General features: G+C 50.2%; 2 protein-coding genes across 5 annotated transcripts in view; one reads left to right on the top strand and one right to left on the bottom strand.

Annotated features, from left to right (window-relative positions):
- Positions 1-1,085: 1,085 nt before the first annotated feature.
- Positions 1,086-7,637, top strand: PARS2 (prolyl-tRNA synthetase 2, mitochondrial). 2 transcript variants are annotated; one of them, XM_027606574.2, is made up of 2 exons: positions 1,086-1,127; positions 4,501-7,637. In XM_027606574.2, exon 2 carries the CDS (start codon positions 4,529-4,531, stop codon positions 5,954-5,956), a length of 1,428 nt encoding a protein of 475 aa, XP_027462375.1. In that variant the 5' UTR covers positions 1,086-1,127; positions 4,501-4,528; the 3' UTR covers positions 5,957-7,637. The 2 variants fall into 2 exon arrangements, with proteins under 2 accessions (XP_027462375.1, XP_027462367.1); XM_027606566.2 differs by lacking the exon at positions 1,086-1,127 and adding an exon at positions 1,145-1,332.
- Positions 7,638-7,773: 136 nt separating this feature from the next.
- TTC4 (tetratricopeptide repeat domain 4) overlaps positions 7,774-16,852 on the bottom strand; it is a 28,907-nt gene continuing 19,828 nt past the window's right edge. For 2 of the 3 annotated variants that reach the window (XM_027606587.2, XM_027606603.2), the window contains 2 exons: positions 15,871-15,953; positions 7,774-13,751 (listed from right to left, as the gene is read on the bottom strand). In XM_027606587.2, coding sequence (XP_027462388.1) covers positions 13,649-13,751; positions 15,871-15,953 — 186 coding nt within the window. In that variant the 3' untranslated portion in view covers positions 7,774-13,648. Of the gene's footprint in view, positions 13,752-15,196; positions 15,261-15,870; positions 15,954-16,852 lie in introns of those variants that run through there. The other variant, XM_027606596.2, reaches the window with a different exon arrangement.

Genomic DNA, 16,852 nt, shown 5'->3' with positions numbered 1-16,852 from the left:
GCCCCTATTACACTGAATATATGATGTTGCTCCTGGCAGATCTTGGGGTCTGAGAGCTTCTTGGAGCCAGTGTCTTGCACTGGGTCTGGCACATTTTAGGCACTCAATAGACTATAGCTGTTTTAGTTAGCTGGAGTTACATGATATGCAGCTCCCTCTTCAGGACATGTGTGCTTGTTCCCTGTGTCTAGAACATTCTTCCCCCAGATAGCTACAAGGCTCTCTCCTGCAGGTCTTTGCCAAAACGTCACTTTCTAGATGAGGCTTTCCCTGATCATCCTGAATTGCAACCACTCTACCTCCAACCCATTCCTTTTTCATAGTTATTTTTTTTCTCTATGGATGGATACTGATGGATCCTGTCTTTATTTAAAAGTTTGGTATTTTGTTTACCATGGATTTTTTTACAATAATTTTAATTAATTGCATAAAAATACTACTACCTTTGGTTACTGAGTTCGTGCTCCCCTTCCAAATTTCACTGTATTGATTTTATTGACTCTTTTCACTAGAATGTAAGCCACCTTGAATGCAGGGAATTTTGTTTTGTTCACTATTCCCAGTTTCTCCAAGTGGTTGGTGCATGATAGCTGCTCAAAAAAATATTTTGTGAATTAAAATTTGATTTAGTGTCTTAAACACTGTCTTGGACTTTGTAATGAAGGTATTTTTTTCTGTTTAAAAATTGTTAATGTGTTTAAATTGAAAGCCTGTAAAATCCTAGGGTAGATTCCAAACGGAAAGGCCCACTGTTGCCTTGGTTACACCGCTGCCAGCCTTTCCATTTCGAGAGTGGGGAGGCCCCTGGCAGAGGGAGGGAACCCCAGGCTTTTATCATAGAGTTACACCTCCCTAAATCCTAGAGGGCACTTCCGGAACAGTAATTTACTCTTCGCTGTCCAAGCCAATCTATGGTCGTGGAGTAGAGCCGGGCTCTTTCTCCTTCGCTAAACTTCCGGAAAACCTCTCACAGGAGTCTAGAGTGGTGGGGTGGGGACCAGTCTCCGTGAGAGCGGCTTTGTGATTGGCAAGAAAGTCAGGAGGCGGGGCTTGGGGCGGGCCCCTGGCGCAGGCGCGTTGGGACGGCGTGGCGGACGCGCGGGCGGCGTTGACTGGCCTTTCAGTCGGTGAGTGTGGGGGGCGGTGGGGGAAGTGACGGCTCGGGCTCGGTGTCGGGTTTACGCGCGGAGACCTAGGACCTTGGTGGCTGTGTTGACGCGTGCGTCCCGTCCTTGGTTTGGGGCGGGGTCGCAGTCACCTGAACTCTGGGATAACGTGTTTCGTCTGTTGTAGCATGAGGGCCGACCTTCCTCCCCGTGGACCTCGGGTCTTGTGAGTGTCACGGTGGTGTTCCCGGAAGTGCCCGCCCTGGAGAGACCCTCTGGGAGCGTCTGGTGGCCCGGCCAACCTTCCCATTTTACGTATGGGGAGACAGGCCTGGAGACTGAAGTCACTTGGCCAGGGTCGCGCAGTCAGTGAAGGCCGAGCCGGTTCGTAGAACTAGCTCTGGAGTTCCATTGCTGTTTGGTGCAGCACGGTCCGAGATGGAAACCGTGGAAATTGGAGGCGAGGACCTAGCATTCCAGGTGTGCCCTGTGCTCATCTGCAGTGTCGCTGGTCCGGTGACCGCACATCCCTGAGTTTACCTCGTCTGTGAGTTGGCATAATGATGGCAAACACTGTAGCGCTTACTATATACCAGGCGCTGTTGGAAGCGCTTTACGCACAGCTTGCGTGATTGGATTGCAGGGCCATTGTGAGTTAGTCTTAGAAGAGGCCTGTGCCCCAAGGACCTGAGTAGCCGCTCTGTAAAAATTTGTGGAGTGACTGAACGACTCAGAGGCTCTTTGCCAGAGTCTGAGGTGCAGGACACGTTACTTCCTATACTGTTTTTGGGGTATTGTCTGTAGATAACCTTGAGAATTTGGGATGATAGTAAATATTCTCCCTTCTGTGTAAGCTGAGGGGTCTGAGAACAGGGACACGTTGGGGGTGAGGGCAGAGGGCTCACGTCTTTTATTTAAACTATCCAGATAATTGTCGCATTGCACCCCTTCACTTTGCTTTTCATTCACTAGTATATCTGATCAGCAAACATTATTAATAGCCTAAATATTAGGCATTGTGCTAGGCCCTGAAATCTGACAATGTAGAAAAAACATCAGGAACTACTCGTTTAATGGAGGAATAGGACATGAAGCTTTGCTCACTCCCAGTGCCTGGCACAGCAGTTTCTCAGAAATATTTTTGAAAATTATTCCAGAACCGTAAACTAAAGAGGTGTGTGCAGTGGAGGCACAGAGAAGAAAGTGTAATTATCTCTGTTTGGAGCGGTTGGAGAAGCTTCTTGAAATAAGGAGCCTTGAATGTTGCAGTTGATGGGGTGCAGCTGGCCTCTTCCAGGAATGATGAGCAGTTTGGGGCATGTTAGGGGAGTGGTGTAAGATAAAAAGCTGGGAGAGGTGTGTTAGGATCAAAATATGAAGAGGCTTCCTATGGAAGAACCATCCCAAGAAAATTAGGATGGGGAGCCATTCCTGGGTTATAAGCAGGGGAGTGATTGGATCAACTGTCTTTTTAGCTGTAATCTGGAGATGGGACAGACAGGGTTCAAGAGTCATTCAGTTCAGTCATTGATGGACATTTATTGAGTGTCCACTGTGGGCAGGCCCCGTGCGGAATGCTACAGATGCAACTTGGAATAAGACCCAGTTACTGCCCACGTGGAGTGCTTCTCCCAGTGTGGTCCCTAGACCAACAGTATCAGCATCACCTGGAAACTTGTTAGAACTACAGTTTCTCTGCCCACTCCCCAGGCCTAGTGAATCAAACTCTGGCGCTGAGTCCCCACAGTCAGTGTTTTAAGAAGCCATCCAGGTGATTCTGATGCTCACTTAAGTTTCACAACCACTGGGCTACTGTAATGGACCAAGCGTTTTTGAAGTGCTAACCCAGAATAGAGGCAGTAAGAGCCAGGAAGGAGGGGGTGGACTTGAGAGGAAGGTCAGAGACAGACTCGTCTGCTTTAGGAGAGTCAAGGAGGAAGGAGTTTCTGGTGTGAGCCCCTGGCCTGAGGTGGGACCTGAAGTAAGTGACCGAGCCAGATGTGAATCATGTGTACTTACCTCCGGGGCCCACACTTTTCCACTCAGTCCCATTACGGCTCTGTGGTAGTGTGCTCCAACCTGTCTCAGGCCACAGGCCATGTAGGGGATGGTAATATTTGTACTGTGCACGGGGGAAATGGATGAAGCTTCCTGAGGTGGTAGGGGACCAGCTGGAGGACTTGAGAGCTGGAGGGGGCCGCCCAAGGGTTCCAGGCTCCAGAACTGAGAGGAGGCAGCAACCCATTTTCAGCATACTGCAGGGCAGCTCTGCTTCATGGGAGATGCTGAGAGGTAGAGGCGCTCACTGAACTTGGCAATATAAATCAGGAACCTTAAAAGAGTTCGTATGTGTTGACTCAGTAATTCCATTCCTGAGAATCTCTCCCAAATGTACCACAAACAAACAAAAGCCTTCTGTTCATTGTAGATTGTATATAACAGAAAATGACAACTCTCTGTAGTAGGAGAATCATTTCTGATATGCTTAATGGAATGTTGTACTGCCATCAGGAATGTGAATTTTTGTAAAATCATAGAGAAACACATGTGCTCATTCAGTAGACAGTGTCTAGTAAAGCCCTGCTCCGTGCTGAGTGGCAAGCAAGTTAGATATGGTCCTTGGCCGCACAGAGCTGCGTGCCTGGGGGGAAGACAGGCAGCTAACCTGAGCAGTCACTCTGAGAGTGATCGGTGATCAGTAGGGGCTGCTGTGGGAGAAGCTGGCCTTCTGGGTGGGGGCGGGGGACAAGGAAGGCATCCTAGAGGACAGGATGGTGATCCCGAGGCCCGGAGGATAAGTAGGTATGCAAGGGGCACAGTATGTTTTAGAGTGAACATGGCACAGTTGGAACAGGGAAAGGGCTGTTGATGAGGCCAGCAGCAATTTGTTTCTGATTTTCCCAGTTTTCTGTAGTAACAATAGCAAACATTGATTGTACTCATAGAATGTGCCAGATCTGTTCTATTAACTTTTTATAACTCTTCTAAATCCCCACAGTAAACCTACAAGGTAGGTCCTGTTGTATTACCATTTAGCAGATGAAGAAACTGAGCACAGAGGGGTTAAGTCACGCGTCCTGAGCTACACAGGGTGCAGTCAGCAAGAAGCACTCCAAGGAATCCAGGCTGCCCGAGTCCAGAGCCTGTGCGATCCCATGCAGTGGTGTCTCTCCACAGTATGCTGTTAAAATTTTATTAATGGGAAAATATTGATTTTTTTTTTTTAAACAAAAGGTAGGACTTGAATCTGCTAGAAAATTAGAAATGAAAGGGTTTGCATCTTGAAAGTCGGTGGCTGTCTTAGAAGTGTGTGTTGGAGACCAGACTGAGCTGGCTGCGTCCCCGTGTCAGGACACCGTTAACGCTTATCTCTGCTCGGCTCATCTCTCTCCAGGCACAAGTGCTTCTCTGGGCTGGGTGTCATGAAAGGCCTGCTCTCAAGATGCAGAGCACTGTCCGTCCTGGCCATCTGCAGCCACCAGCTCTCTGGGTCCAGTCCTCACAGGTTTTACCACTGTGACCCTGAGAGAGGGAAGCGCTTGGTGCTGTCTCGCATGTTCCAGCCCCAGAACCTTCGGGAAGACCAGGTGCTCTCTCTCGAGGACACATCTGGCGACCTGACCTGTAAGAGCCAGAGGCTGATGCTGCAGGTGGGCCTGATCCACCCAGCAAGCCCCGGCTGTTACCACCTCCTGCCTTACACTGTGCGAGCCATGGAGAAGCTCGAGCGGGTGATAGACCAGGAGATGCGGGCCATCGGGGGGCAGAAGGTCAACATGCCCAGCCTCAGTCCAGGGGAGCTCTGGCGAGCCACCAACCGGTGGGACCTCATGGGCAAGGAGCTGCTAAGACTTAGAGACAGACACGGCAAGGAATACTGCTTGGGACCCACTCACGAGGAAGCCGTCACAGCCCTGGTCGCCTCCCAGAAGACAGTGTCCTACAAGCAGCTCCCGTTGCTGCTGTACCAGGTGACAAGGAAGTTTCGGGACGAGCCCAGGCCCCGCTTCGGTCTTCTCCGCGGCCGGGAGTTTTACATGAAGGACATGTACAGCTTCGACTCCTCCCCAGAGGCTGCCCGGCACACCTACGGCCTGGTGTGCGAGGCCTACGGCAGCCTGTTCCGCAGGCTGGGGCTGCGGTGCATCAGGGTCCAGGCGGACGTGGGCAGCATCGGGGGCACTGCGTCTCACGAGTTCCAGCTGCCGGCCGACATCGGGGAGGACCGGTTTGCCGTCTGTTCTGGCTGCGGCTTCTCGGCCAACACGGAGACACTGCGCTGGCTGCAGACTGACTGCCCGTCCTGCCGGGGCCCACTAACTGAGGCCAGAGGCATCGAGGTGGGGCACACGTTTTACCTGGGCACCAAGTACTCCTCCATTTTCAATGCCCAGTTCACTGATGCCCAGGGCAAGCCGTGCCTGGCCGAGATGGGCTGCTACGGCCTGGGCGTGACGCGGATACTGGCCGCTGCCATTGAGGTGCTGTCCACGGAGGACTGCCTTCGCTGGCCCGGCCTCCTGGCGCCTTACCAGGTGTGCCTCATCCCCCCGAAGAAGGGCAGTAAGGAGGAGGTGGCCGCCGAGCTCATGGACCACCTGTATGACCTCATCACGGAGGCCCTGCCGCAGCTCCGCGGGGAGGTCCTGCTCGACGACAGGACCCATCGGACCATTGGAAACAGACTAAAAGACGCCAACAAGTTTGGCTACCCCTTTGTGATCATCGCAGGCAAGAGGGCCCTGGAGGACCCGGCACATTTTGAAGTTTGGAGCCAGAACACCGGTGAGGTGGTCTTCCTCACCAGAGAGGGAGTCACGGAATTTCTGAGCCAAGTGCGGGTTGTCTGAAAGCCCCGAGCCACTCCCACCCCATCCTGCAGCCTTGGTGTTCATTCTAATGCTGCCTTTTCCTACACTCCCTTCCAGGGCCTGTCTCTCCAGAAACAAGGCAGCTCATGGAACGCGGGAGTGTGTTAGGGAAACTGACTTTTATCCAATCCTTTGTTTAGACTCTTTGTATTTCAAGTCGGTGATTCCATTCTCTGGGCTGACCTTGCTGCCACATACCATTCCTCTTCCATTCCAGTGTGGAGGCTTCTGTGAGGAGGCAGGGGGGCAAGAAAGAGCTGCTCCTCTTGGCCCTCGGGTGAGTCACTTCCCTTCTCTTGAGTTTCCCATGCAGAGGGTGGGAGTGGCTGGTGGCCAAGGCCCTCCCAGCTCCAGCACTCTGACCCCTGGCCCCTTGCTGCATTTTGGTCTGAAGAGCAGGCCCACCAGCCCTGCTCCACTTGGACAAGTCCCTTCTCCTGCTGGGGCCTCAAATTCCCCATCTATGACATGAGAAAATGGAACTAGATCTGTGAAGTCCTTACAGCTGTCACCGGTGGGTTCCACAGGAGGTTCATGACAGGCAGATCTGGTTCCTCTGATCCTCCATAGTCTAAGCTACATAGAAAGTTGATAGAATTAGCTAATCGCCCAAAAAACCACCCCCAGAGATGTGGCTCTATTGAGGTGGCTTAGCGCAGAGATCCTGTTCTGTTGATTGAATAAAGTCAGGCTACTGGGACAAGCCTTGCCTGTTAATGAACGGTGGTAAGGCCTGCCATTTTCACTGTGAGCGGCTTCCTACCTGAGACTGTTCTGTCCTTTCTTTTTCTACTATGTCTACACTCTACTCGAACAAAAAAAACCCTACCTTTGGTGGCTGGGAGTATGTTTGAAACCATTTCTTCCCCCAGATGGGAGGGATAGCAGGCTTCAGGTGTCACGGTGAGCTTGTCCTGGGAGCAGAGCTGGGTCCTAGAGCCACACCGGGGGCACATATCAAGGTGTCTGTCTGAATTCTGTGGGAAACCAGGATCAGGCTTGAGCCACCCCAGCATACTGCACTTCTTGTCTTAGCCAGTTGTCCCACCTGCCAAACAGCTTCCCAGCAGCATGTTACTGCTTCTGCTGTTACTGCCCAAACACACACCATCAGGTTTCCTAGTTAATGTACGTGGCAAGCCCTGATGGCCCCCAGGCCGACCACTGGCGCCCTGGGCCCAGCATTTGGGCCAGGAGATGCTCATTCTGAGAGCAAACCTAGAAAGGCTGGATTGTAAGTCGGGGGACCTTCCCCTTGGCTGCACTTTGGTCCCACCCAGTTCTGGCTAGGGTCTGGGGTGTGGCCTGGGCATCATGCATTTTAAAGCTCCGTAGATGATTCTAATGTGCCGAGTTGATTCATGGTTCCCAGCGTACTTCCGGGCAGTGGCCGTCCCTGAGCGGCTTTGTAGCTGAGTGTTTCTTTTGAGTAATTTGCTCTGTACATTATCAGATGATGTACACTCTCTGCTTTTAATGGTCTGCTCATTTATTTGTTGAGGGACTGCCACATACCACTGTGCTGTGAGGCACTTTTATATATCATTTTCATACCTTAAACTGTGCAAGGTGGGTGCTGTTCTTTTACGGATGAGGAACCTGAAGCTCCATTCAGCAACTTGAGGATGCACAGTATCAGAACTAGAATCCGAGTATTGACCAACACCTACGCCATTCCCATTACAACTGCATGGCCTCTGCCTAGACAAAAGTAATTTCAGTAAACAAAACTGAATTATTTATGTCTATCTAATCGAGTTAGCCCCAGATAGATGAGCACGTAGAATTTGTGCAAATTGTCTTAATATTTTAAAAAATTTAATTCTTACTGAAGTATAGTTGACACACAGGGTTACATTCATTTCAGGTGTACAATATGGTGATTCAGTAACTGTACTTGACACTCTGCCCACCACAAGTGTAGCCACCATCTGTCACCATACACTATTACAATGCCGTTGACTGTATTCTCTGTGCTGTGCCTTTTATCTCTGTGTCCTATTCCTTCCATAACTGGAAGCCTGTACCTCCCACTCACCTTTTTTTAATTTTAAATTTGTGCCCCATACGCTGATCTATGGAAGCTGGAGGGCTAGCCTAATGTAAGCACTTTTTTAAAACCAGGTTTCAGGAATAGAGAACCAATTAACTTTAAACTCTTCATAAATGTTCGAGTTACAGAAAAGTTTGAGGACGATACAGAATCATGGAAGTTTAGAACAGGAGGACTTGGGGCCCACCTGTCCATCCCTCCTTTCACAGATGGGAAGCAAGCCTGGGGTGGGAATTAACCTGCCACACACCATCTGACTGGCAGAACACCTGATTGCAGGCCAAGAGCTGTGTCCCCTAAATCAGGCTACCTCTGGTCCATCTTATTGCTTCAAGAGAAGTCTGGCTAGATCAGCCTCTGAACTACAAAAGCCTTGTAGGTGTGAAACAGGTGCTGTTCTTTATTTTCCAAGGGAGACAAATACAGGGAGTACAGTGACTGGCCCAAAGGCAAGCTGAACGGAAACCCAGGTGTCCTGATTACTAAGCCAGCGTGTCTTCTAAGAAGCCAGGGTCAGTATGCTCTGGTGGAAAGACCAGAACCTGGAAGAGACATAATCCTAGATCCGCCACTTACCAGGGGTGTGACCTTAGACAAATTACTTGCCCTTTATGCGTCTCAGCTTCTTCATCTGTAAGATGTGCTCATGGCAGTGCACCTCCCAGGGGGTTGCCTAAGCTCGCTTACGTGAAATACTTAACCTGTGCTGTCAGGAAACACTTCCTTCACACCAGACGACTTAGGATCTGCCGGTAACGTAGCTCAAGAGCTGGATCTAGTTTTCTTGATGTGATGCTTTATAACCTTCCTGGGGGGAGCGCCACGAGCAAGAATTAAGTGACACCCATGGAATGGCTCCATCGCCATAGAGGAAAGACAGATACTCAGACCATGTACCTTACTCCCTCCTGTCTGAATTTGCCAGTGTTACCTCTTGCTATAAATTGATGAAATGGGGATGCTGGCAAAGTAACAGACATAGGATGTATTATCATTGCTCATTCCTTGGGGAGATCTAGAAGCAACTGGCCGGGAAATATTTAGCAGAATTAATACTTGGGGACAAAAGCTGGTGCATAACAAAGCCATTGTGTAAATCAAGCCTAGAATGTAAATCAAGGGCTCCATTAATATTCTGTGTTTTAATGGAAGCAACACCTGCTGGGCTATCAATAAAGACATTTTGCAGAAATCTGTTGAAATTGTCGTTTGCTTAACTATTTGAGTGCCAGGGAACTTCACAGAGTTCCCACCATCCATTTCTACACCAAGATGCCAGGATGCTTTTTAGAATGGATTACTGTGCATCCAAGGGCATGTAAGGTTTTGTTTTAGAGTTAGGAAAAGTTTTATGATGTGGAAAATGGTAAACTTTTTATGTTATTGCAAACTTAAAACTTGAAAAAACTCAAGATGCTGCACTTAATGACTTACATCATAGTGACCCACACTAGACACTGTGGAGTCAGTCTGCCTAGGCCACTTGATAGCTATCTGACCTTGTGCGAGATGCTTCCTCACGCTTCCTGCGCTCCCTCGGTGCAACAGGAACAACAGTGGCGCTCAGCAGGGTAAGTGGCAGCTGCCCTTATACTAGGCCATTTAGCCCTTTGCATGTCGTGGGGGGGGGGGTGCATGTGGGCCAGCAAAACGGGGTGGCATCTTCAGGGTCCCCCTGTTCAAATACCACTTTGGTGCAGGGATGATGTCCACTCCTCTTAAGCCAGCCGCTCTGAAGGCTGCTAATGAGCTTCCATGGTTAAAGCCTAATTGCTCTTGGCTAAATAAAACTGTAGTGCTAGGAGAGTGAGGAGGAAGCACTTACTGGTTAATGGTGACTGAGGACATGCCATTTGCAAGAACTTGTCACTCAGGCTCACCCAGAAAGCTCATGGGCTGACAGGAGCCCTACTGGCAGGTTGTCGAGTGCTGTGGGGAGTCTGCTGCACGCTCTGGCAGTCTGGCTCTGCAGGCTAGACTCTTCTGCCCAGGCAGTTTGGGGACATTGCAATGACATTGAATGCCAAGACTTGACCACAACATTGGAGTGAACAGGAAAGGGCCGCTGGGTCTCATGCCAACTCTTCAAAGGCAGAGGCCCAGTCTAGTTGTTACAAGTATCTCTTGAAGGGCTTAGGGGAGTCATGAATTCAAATCCTGGCTCTGCTTTTCACTAGCTAGCTAACTTTGGGCAAGTTACTTAGCCTCTCTGTACCCCTTTCCTTGTCAGTAAAATGGTACTGTAAACTACTAGCCTCCATGTCAGGTGAAGTGAGCGAGCCAGTCCGCATAAAGCACTGAGAACACGGTCTGGCGCATCCTCAGTGCTCAGTAGATGGCAGCTGTTACTAGTGAGCCAGGGCACTTATGCACGCCCCCTGGAGCATGCTCTTTGCCTTTGCTTCGGGGTCTTTCCAACCCACACTCACCACCCTTCCCAGGTCCTTGTCCCAACTTCATGGCCCATATCCATCATGGGTGGTGGCTTCCACCCATAATATGTTTAGAATTCACCACCCCTTCCTCTGGGCCATCGGCTAATTATTTGTGTACCTACCGTGTGCTGAGCAGGTGCTGGGCTGGATGCCAGCAGTACAAATGTGCACAGGTCAGGGTCCCTGACTCAATTTACAAAGAAGTGGGAGGAACCATCCAGTAAGTAGACAATTAAAATGCAGTGTGGCAAGGGTGGTAATGGTACAGGTGCCATGGGACATGCGGGATAGGGGGCCAGGAAGGCTTCCTGGAGGAGGCAGCCAGGCCTGGTTAAAGACTAGATGTTAAACAGGAAAGGGAGGAAGAGCTGGGGGTGGAGGCAAGGGTGCAAGTGAGAGTAAGAATGCTCCAGGCAGAGGGAGCAGAATGTGCAAAGGTCCAAAGCTAAGAGCATGGCATGATTGGAGAGTAAAAAAATAATTGTGCTAGAGTGAGCACTTAAGAGGCAAGCTGTTCCATGGGTGTCACATAGATTAATTCATACAGCCCTCGCAGCACCTGTGTGAGGGAGGTGCTATTATGCTCTTTGTGTTGCACATGAAGAAACTGAGGCACAGGGCCTGAGGCCATCAGCTGAGTTGCGGGGCTGGAACTGGAAGGTAGGTAGCCTGGCTCCAGAGGTGAGACTCAGGCCACTGCACCCTCCTGCCCCATAGCTGAACCATGTCTGGGATGCCTGGGCTAAGGTTGGAGCGAGGAAGCTGCAAGGGTGGGTAGGGGCCAGACCCTAAAGGGCCTTGAGTGCCACACCAAGCATGTTGATGAGGGAAGGGGGAGCCGCTGAGGGCTCCCAGCAGGGGTGAGGACTTGCTTGTTGTGGCTTTATTTCTAGTCCTAGCCTCCATGGCCGGCTCTTCAGTTTGCGCTCTACCACTCCCCTAGAGACCAGAAGATGGCAGAGGTCAGAGAAGGCAGGGCCCATGGGCCAGGGAGGCCAGAAGTCTTCTTGGAGAGGGTGCAAGGCCAGGCACATGGGCTGGAGCCCAGGAATGCCATTGCTCATGCTTGTGTGTGTGCAGATGGGTCCTTGGAACAGAACTCTGGTTTTTTTCATTCATTAGTTCCGTCATTCATCCATCCACTCATCGGCACACACACACCACAGCTCCCTATGTGTCACACTCACTGTGTGTCAGGCCTGGGCACTAAGACAAATCCCCATCTGGCCTCTGCCCATTGAGAGCTTTCCTTCTGGAAGTTTTTGTGCAGTGTTTCTCAAACTCAGCATTACTGACAGTTTGTCAGACGATGCTTTGTTGTGGGGGCCGTCCTGTACACCCTAGGATATTTAACAGCATCCCTGGCCTCTACCCATAGATGCCAGTAGCATCCCATCAAGTTGTGACAACCAAAATGTCTCTAGACATTGACAGGTGTGCCCTGGGGTGCAAGTCACCCCTGTTGAGACTTGCTGGTCTGATGCTGCTGATCCTGCACAGAGGTGCAATGGACAAGCCTCTCAGGTAGGTGTGGTGACTCACTGAGAGGGAGGGTCCGAGCATTCCGTCCTCACAGGCACAGCAAGTCAGCAGCTACCAGGGTCCCAGCTGTAGTCTGCAGTCTGTCATGCCAAGTCACTCCTCCCCTTTCTACTTCTGCTCCCCCTACCTAGAGGGGCAGGGCCCAGCCTGGAGCCCAAAGAAAGGACTGGGTGGTAGGGACGAAGGTCTCAGAACTTGGTTTCTCAGGGGGTGTCCAGGAAAAGAGCTGAGTAAGCCGTCTGCTGCACAGATGAGTGAGGGCACACCGGGACCCGCTCTGCCCCAGGACAGTGCGGCTGCTGCACTGGCCGCCAGGGTTGCTGCTGGCCAATTGTTCGGCCTCGTTCACAGGGTGCCGAGTTCTTACAAAGACAGCCAAACAGCCAGTCTCTAACTGGGAGAGCCACTGGCCTCGGTATGGCCTAAGCCAGGTGAGGGTGGAGGCGGGACTTCAGCTTCCAGGCCACAAGCCACATGCAGGGACCCGCACCTGGAAGGAAAGCTGCATGGTTGTCAATATTCCACAGCAAACTGCCCTTCAAAGACAGTAAAGCACAAGGCACAAAACCTCAAATTAGTCCATCTTAAGGACAGCAGCTGGTTTCAGTTTAATGATGTCTTACTTAGCTTTGCTACAGTAACAACCCCCAAATCTCATTTATTTCTCATTCACGTTACAATCAACGGCTGCAGGTCAGCTCCTTCAGCTCTGTTCCATGTCTTACCATGCTGGCACCCAGGCTGACGGAATAGCTGCCAGCTGGGAAGCATGAATGCACCACGCAATGCTCTCTGACCTCCGGTCTGGACGAGCCCACCCCCGTCCCTCTGCCTCCCCCATGGGACGGGGCGGACACTGCAAGCAGTCCCGTGGCTATATTCTCTAGGAAAGAGGGAGCCAACAGTTGCACATAAAAATACAACCTATGACAATGACTCAACTGCCAAAAGATGTTTAAAAAGCACAAAATCCTAAAATGTGAAAACTGGAGAAGAACTCAAGAGTCCACCATCCAAGTCTGTCAGTTTGCCCTACTACACAGATCAGGAAAACTGGTAAACTTTCTAGGAGTTTTGCAGGATCCCGGTCTGTAGGTCTTTACAGGTGCAAAAACAGGAGCCAGCTTTCGTGACCTCATCTCACTCCAAGAACAACAGTATCCCCAAAGAGCAAGCCTCTCGGCTCACGAGAACCTGGAGGTTGGAGTCCCTCAGCCTGAATGCCTTAAAATTATTTGTGTGATTTGAGGGGTAGCTTCTCTGAGGCCTCTAACATCATAAAGGTCCAGCCAACTGGATCCTGAGTCCGTGTCCACAGGCCAGGACTTCCTTAGGTCAGCTGCTGTGGTAACTGTAAGATGATCCCTTCAGGGATAGAGGCTGGTAACACAGCTCACAGTGAGTCCAAGGATGTCATGACCAAGGTACAGAGTTGTGTATCAACAGAAGAGAGTGGAGACCAGCTGGAGCTTGGCACTTTGACCAGAGAGAATGTAGTTCAGGGAAGTCAGCAGCTCTCCCCCCACCACTATCCCCAGGGTGGCAGAAATAGTGTAGGGCTCAGCTGATTCAAAGGTGCTGGATTCCAGGCAGAGGCGAATGAGGGAGGAGAACCAGGGGCCCTGGCTCCGCCTGGCTTGGTTACTTCACCTGGTGCACTTTTCTCCCCTGGAGGTAATTCCTACAAAAAGTAGAGGATCCTACACAGACCAAAAATGCTGGTGTCAGGGCTTTTACAAAGTACCTGCAGTGAACACAACAGAAGAAGGGGTTAATTGAATTTTGATCTTAATCATCCAGGCACCTCCCCAACCACATTCAAGGTGAACCTTTGGATGTGAGTCAACATTAAAATGCAAGTTTAGCACATTTATTTTTTTGGTTGTTTACATATCTGTCAAAGTAGCATGATCCTCTCCCCCCTACAACCTAGCCAGAACATTTGGGCCAGTCCTCTAGCATCATGTATGCCTGTGGCTAAACATGAAATCAAAGTATAAGAACATGCTTGTTTGCTTTCATTCATTCATTCCTTCATTCAACAGTGCATGCCCAGGGTAACTTGGGCCCTGTGCTAAAAACAAAACCCATCATCCCTGCTTTCAAGTCCTGAGGGGAGGGAGATAAGTAATCAATTAATGACAACAAAAACAATCGCAGAAGCATTTGTGAGGTACAGCGTTAGTCCAAAGGGCATGATTCCCTCCGTAGGGAAGGGGAATCAAGAAAACCTTCCTGGAAGATGCCTTGTCCATCTTGACTTTAATTTAGAATAGGGGTAGTGATGAGGCACAGGGGCGCAAAAGCGAGGAAGTGCACGGCACCAGAGCATTTGCTGTTGTTGGGGCAAAAAGCAAGTGGAGTGGGGCAGGTCGGAGAGGTAGGCAAGGCTTTAGCCTCCCAGATTGAAGAGTGTTCGCATTACCCAGTGTGCTTGGATCTGGACCAAGGCGGAGCGGGAGCTCTATCTTAGCTCCACTCAGTTCAGGGCCTGAAGTTGCCAGAATCCTGCCCCGAGTAGCCTCTCACTATGCCAGTCATTTAAGAAGTAAACATTTCCAGCAGCATTTACGTGTTCTGAGAAGCATGAAATTGGCTTTCCTCCACAGATCTACTTTGTTTAGATTTCTCCCCCATTTTTTGGAGATGGGCAGAGTGGACCTCAGGCCTTTAAAGAATTATGGTAATAATTCACTAAATAATGGAAAAAATTTGTCTATAAACTAGAACGGACATTTAGTGCCAGAAAAAAAAAAAAAACCCTACTAAGAGAAGTCATCATTCATATCTGAAGAAATTTTCACCTCCTGCCTGACAAGCCAAAGCAGAAGCATCAAGAGACCAGCTGGATCTCCTACCAGGTCAGTCACCACATCACCAATTCCCATCCAGTCTGCCTCTGAAATCTCTTTGCCAATCCACCCCTCACCTCATGCTTCACCGTCAACTAGTACACATAAAATCTATACACTACTCTATAAATTTTACCTACACATCCTCTGTGGCTCCATATACCACTATCAGGATAAAGCATGCTCCTGAGCAGGGCATTCGAGGCTTCCGTGAATGGCCCTAGCCCAGCTCTCCAGCCTCTTTCCTACCATGCCCAACCACCCTCATGCCCAATACATCGGGCTCCTTTAGCCTAAATGCAAGAGCATTTGCTTTGCTCAAAGCTTAGGGGAAAATAGTCCAAGAGTCAACTTACAGATCCACTGAGGGGATTCCTTTATGGTCCAGGAACACCCCAAAGCTGAACAAAGAGACAAAAGCCACATCCAGCTGGCTGCCATAGCTACTAACAAAGATGCACTCTTACAACAAGACTGCCCTTTACAGTTTACAAAAGCACTTTGACTCCTACTCTCTCACCGGCTCTCAGACACCGGAGAACGATGTAGGCAAGGATTAGTACTCCTACCCGAAAGATGATGAAACCTCCCCAGGGAGGCAGTATGTGCTTACAGTCACACAGCTGGCAAATGATGGCGTGACTTCACAAACTGATGTTCTTTCCATATAACAATATTAGGGGACACAGGCACAATGAGGAACAGGAGTGCCAACCCTGCTATTTTCAGGTCCCACAGCCAGGCAGCTTGTCCCTTCTCAGACCAGCCCCATTCACCTCTCCCAGTCTGAGGGTGTCCTGGCTGCAGCACAACAGGCTGAGTCATACTGAAGCCTGTTTGGCCAATGACCTGGGCCAGGCTCCATGGTTGCCATCTCACAGTTTTGTGTCAGGGTGGAAGGGAGGGGAGTACAAGGCAATCCAACAGCAGTGGAATGAAACCCTGGCTGTATCCCTGGGATGGCGCCTGGGCATCTTCCCTGGTCTACTCAGCGTCATGAAGGTGGCTTACCTGGGGTGCTGCAGCACCTGCAGTAGTGTGCTCTTGAGAGGCACCCGGTAGAGTTCTGTCCCGTCTTCATCCTCGAAGTAGACCTGCAAGAATAACAGAGGAGCGGGAATCAGACACATATATAAGGCCTCAGCAGCACTAGGCACGTTGAGGCCAAGTCTAGGGAAAAGCTAAAGAGATGGCAACTGTTATTAGTTGAATGAGTTGTGGAATATAAAGCACTCAGTCCTCGCCCATGATACCAAGAAAGGTATTATGAGCTCCATTTTCCAAAGATCGAACGAAGGCTCAGAGAAGGGAAATAACTCACCAATGACACCCACCTAGCAAACAGAGGAGCCAAGATTCAAGCCCAGACCCGTGAGTCTTCCCTTCCCTAGCAATTCAGTCCTAGACCCCTTAGATGTGGGGGAAGCAAGCTATGGTGGCCCAAAGCAGGGGAAGGGCCCAAGGAGGAGAAGGATGATGGCCCTGTGCAGGTGTCAGAGCCCGTGCAGGGTGAGGAAGATGTCTGTGCAGAAGGGCTGGCAGGGAGGGGTGCCAGAGCCCGGTCAGTGGAGGGCAGCCTTGCTGGGAGCTGGCGAGCCTAAGCCAGGTGAGAAGGGTTACCTGGTAGGATGGCTGTGCAAGATGAGGTGTCAGAGGCCATGTGGGTGAGAAGGGTGTCCTTGCGTGGGGACAGCTGATACAGGGTGTCTGAGAATTAGACGGTACTAGTATATCAAAGCTAATTTCCTTTTTTTTTTCCCCTCAAAGTTAATTTCCTAATTTTGATAGTTGGTTGGGATTATGAAGGAAAATATCCTTGTTTGTAGGAAACTGACACTGAAGTATTCAGGGCATCAGTTGGCATCTTACTCTCAAATGATTAGTAGAAGAGAAAGTCTTTGTACTGTAAGATGTGATTTAAAAAAAGAAAAAAAAAGGTCCCAACAATGGAATATTATTCAGCCTTAAAAAGGAAAGAAATTCTGACACAGGC

This window comes from Zalophus californianus, chromosome 4, assembly GCF_009762305.2.
Source record: "Zalophus californianus isolate mZalCal1 chromosome 4, mZalCal1.pri.v2, whole genome shotgun sequence".
NCBI lineage: Eukaryota > Metazoa > Chordata > Mammalia > Carnivora > Otariidae > Zalophus > Zalophus californianus.
The sequence above is the reverse complement of the archived record's forward strand: the minus strand, read 5'-3'. Positions and strand labels throughout refer to the sequence as shown.

What these genes read in the sequence shown, in the direction of transcription:
- PARS2 (XM_027606566.2), top strand. Translation starts at nt 1,295, where the DNA reads ATGAGGGCCGACCTTCCTCCCCGTGGACCTCGGGTCTT. An exon ending in CCCCGTGGACCTCGGGTCTT is followed by an intron (nt 1,333 to 4,500) that starts GTGAGTGTCACG and finishes ATCTCTCTCCAG; the next exon opens with GCACAAGTGCTTCTCTGGGC.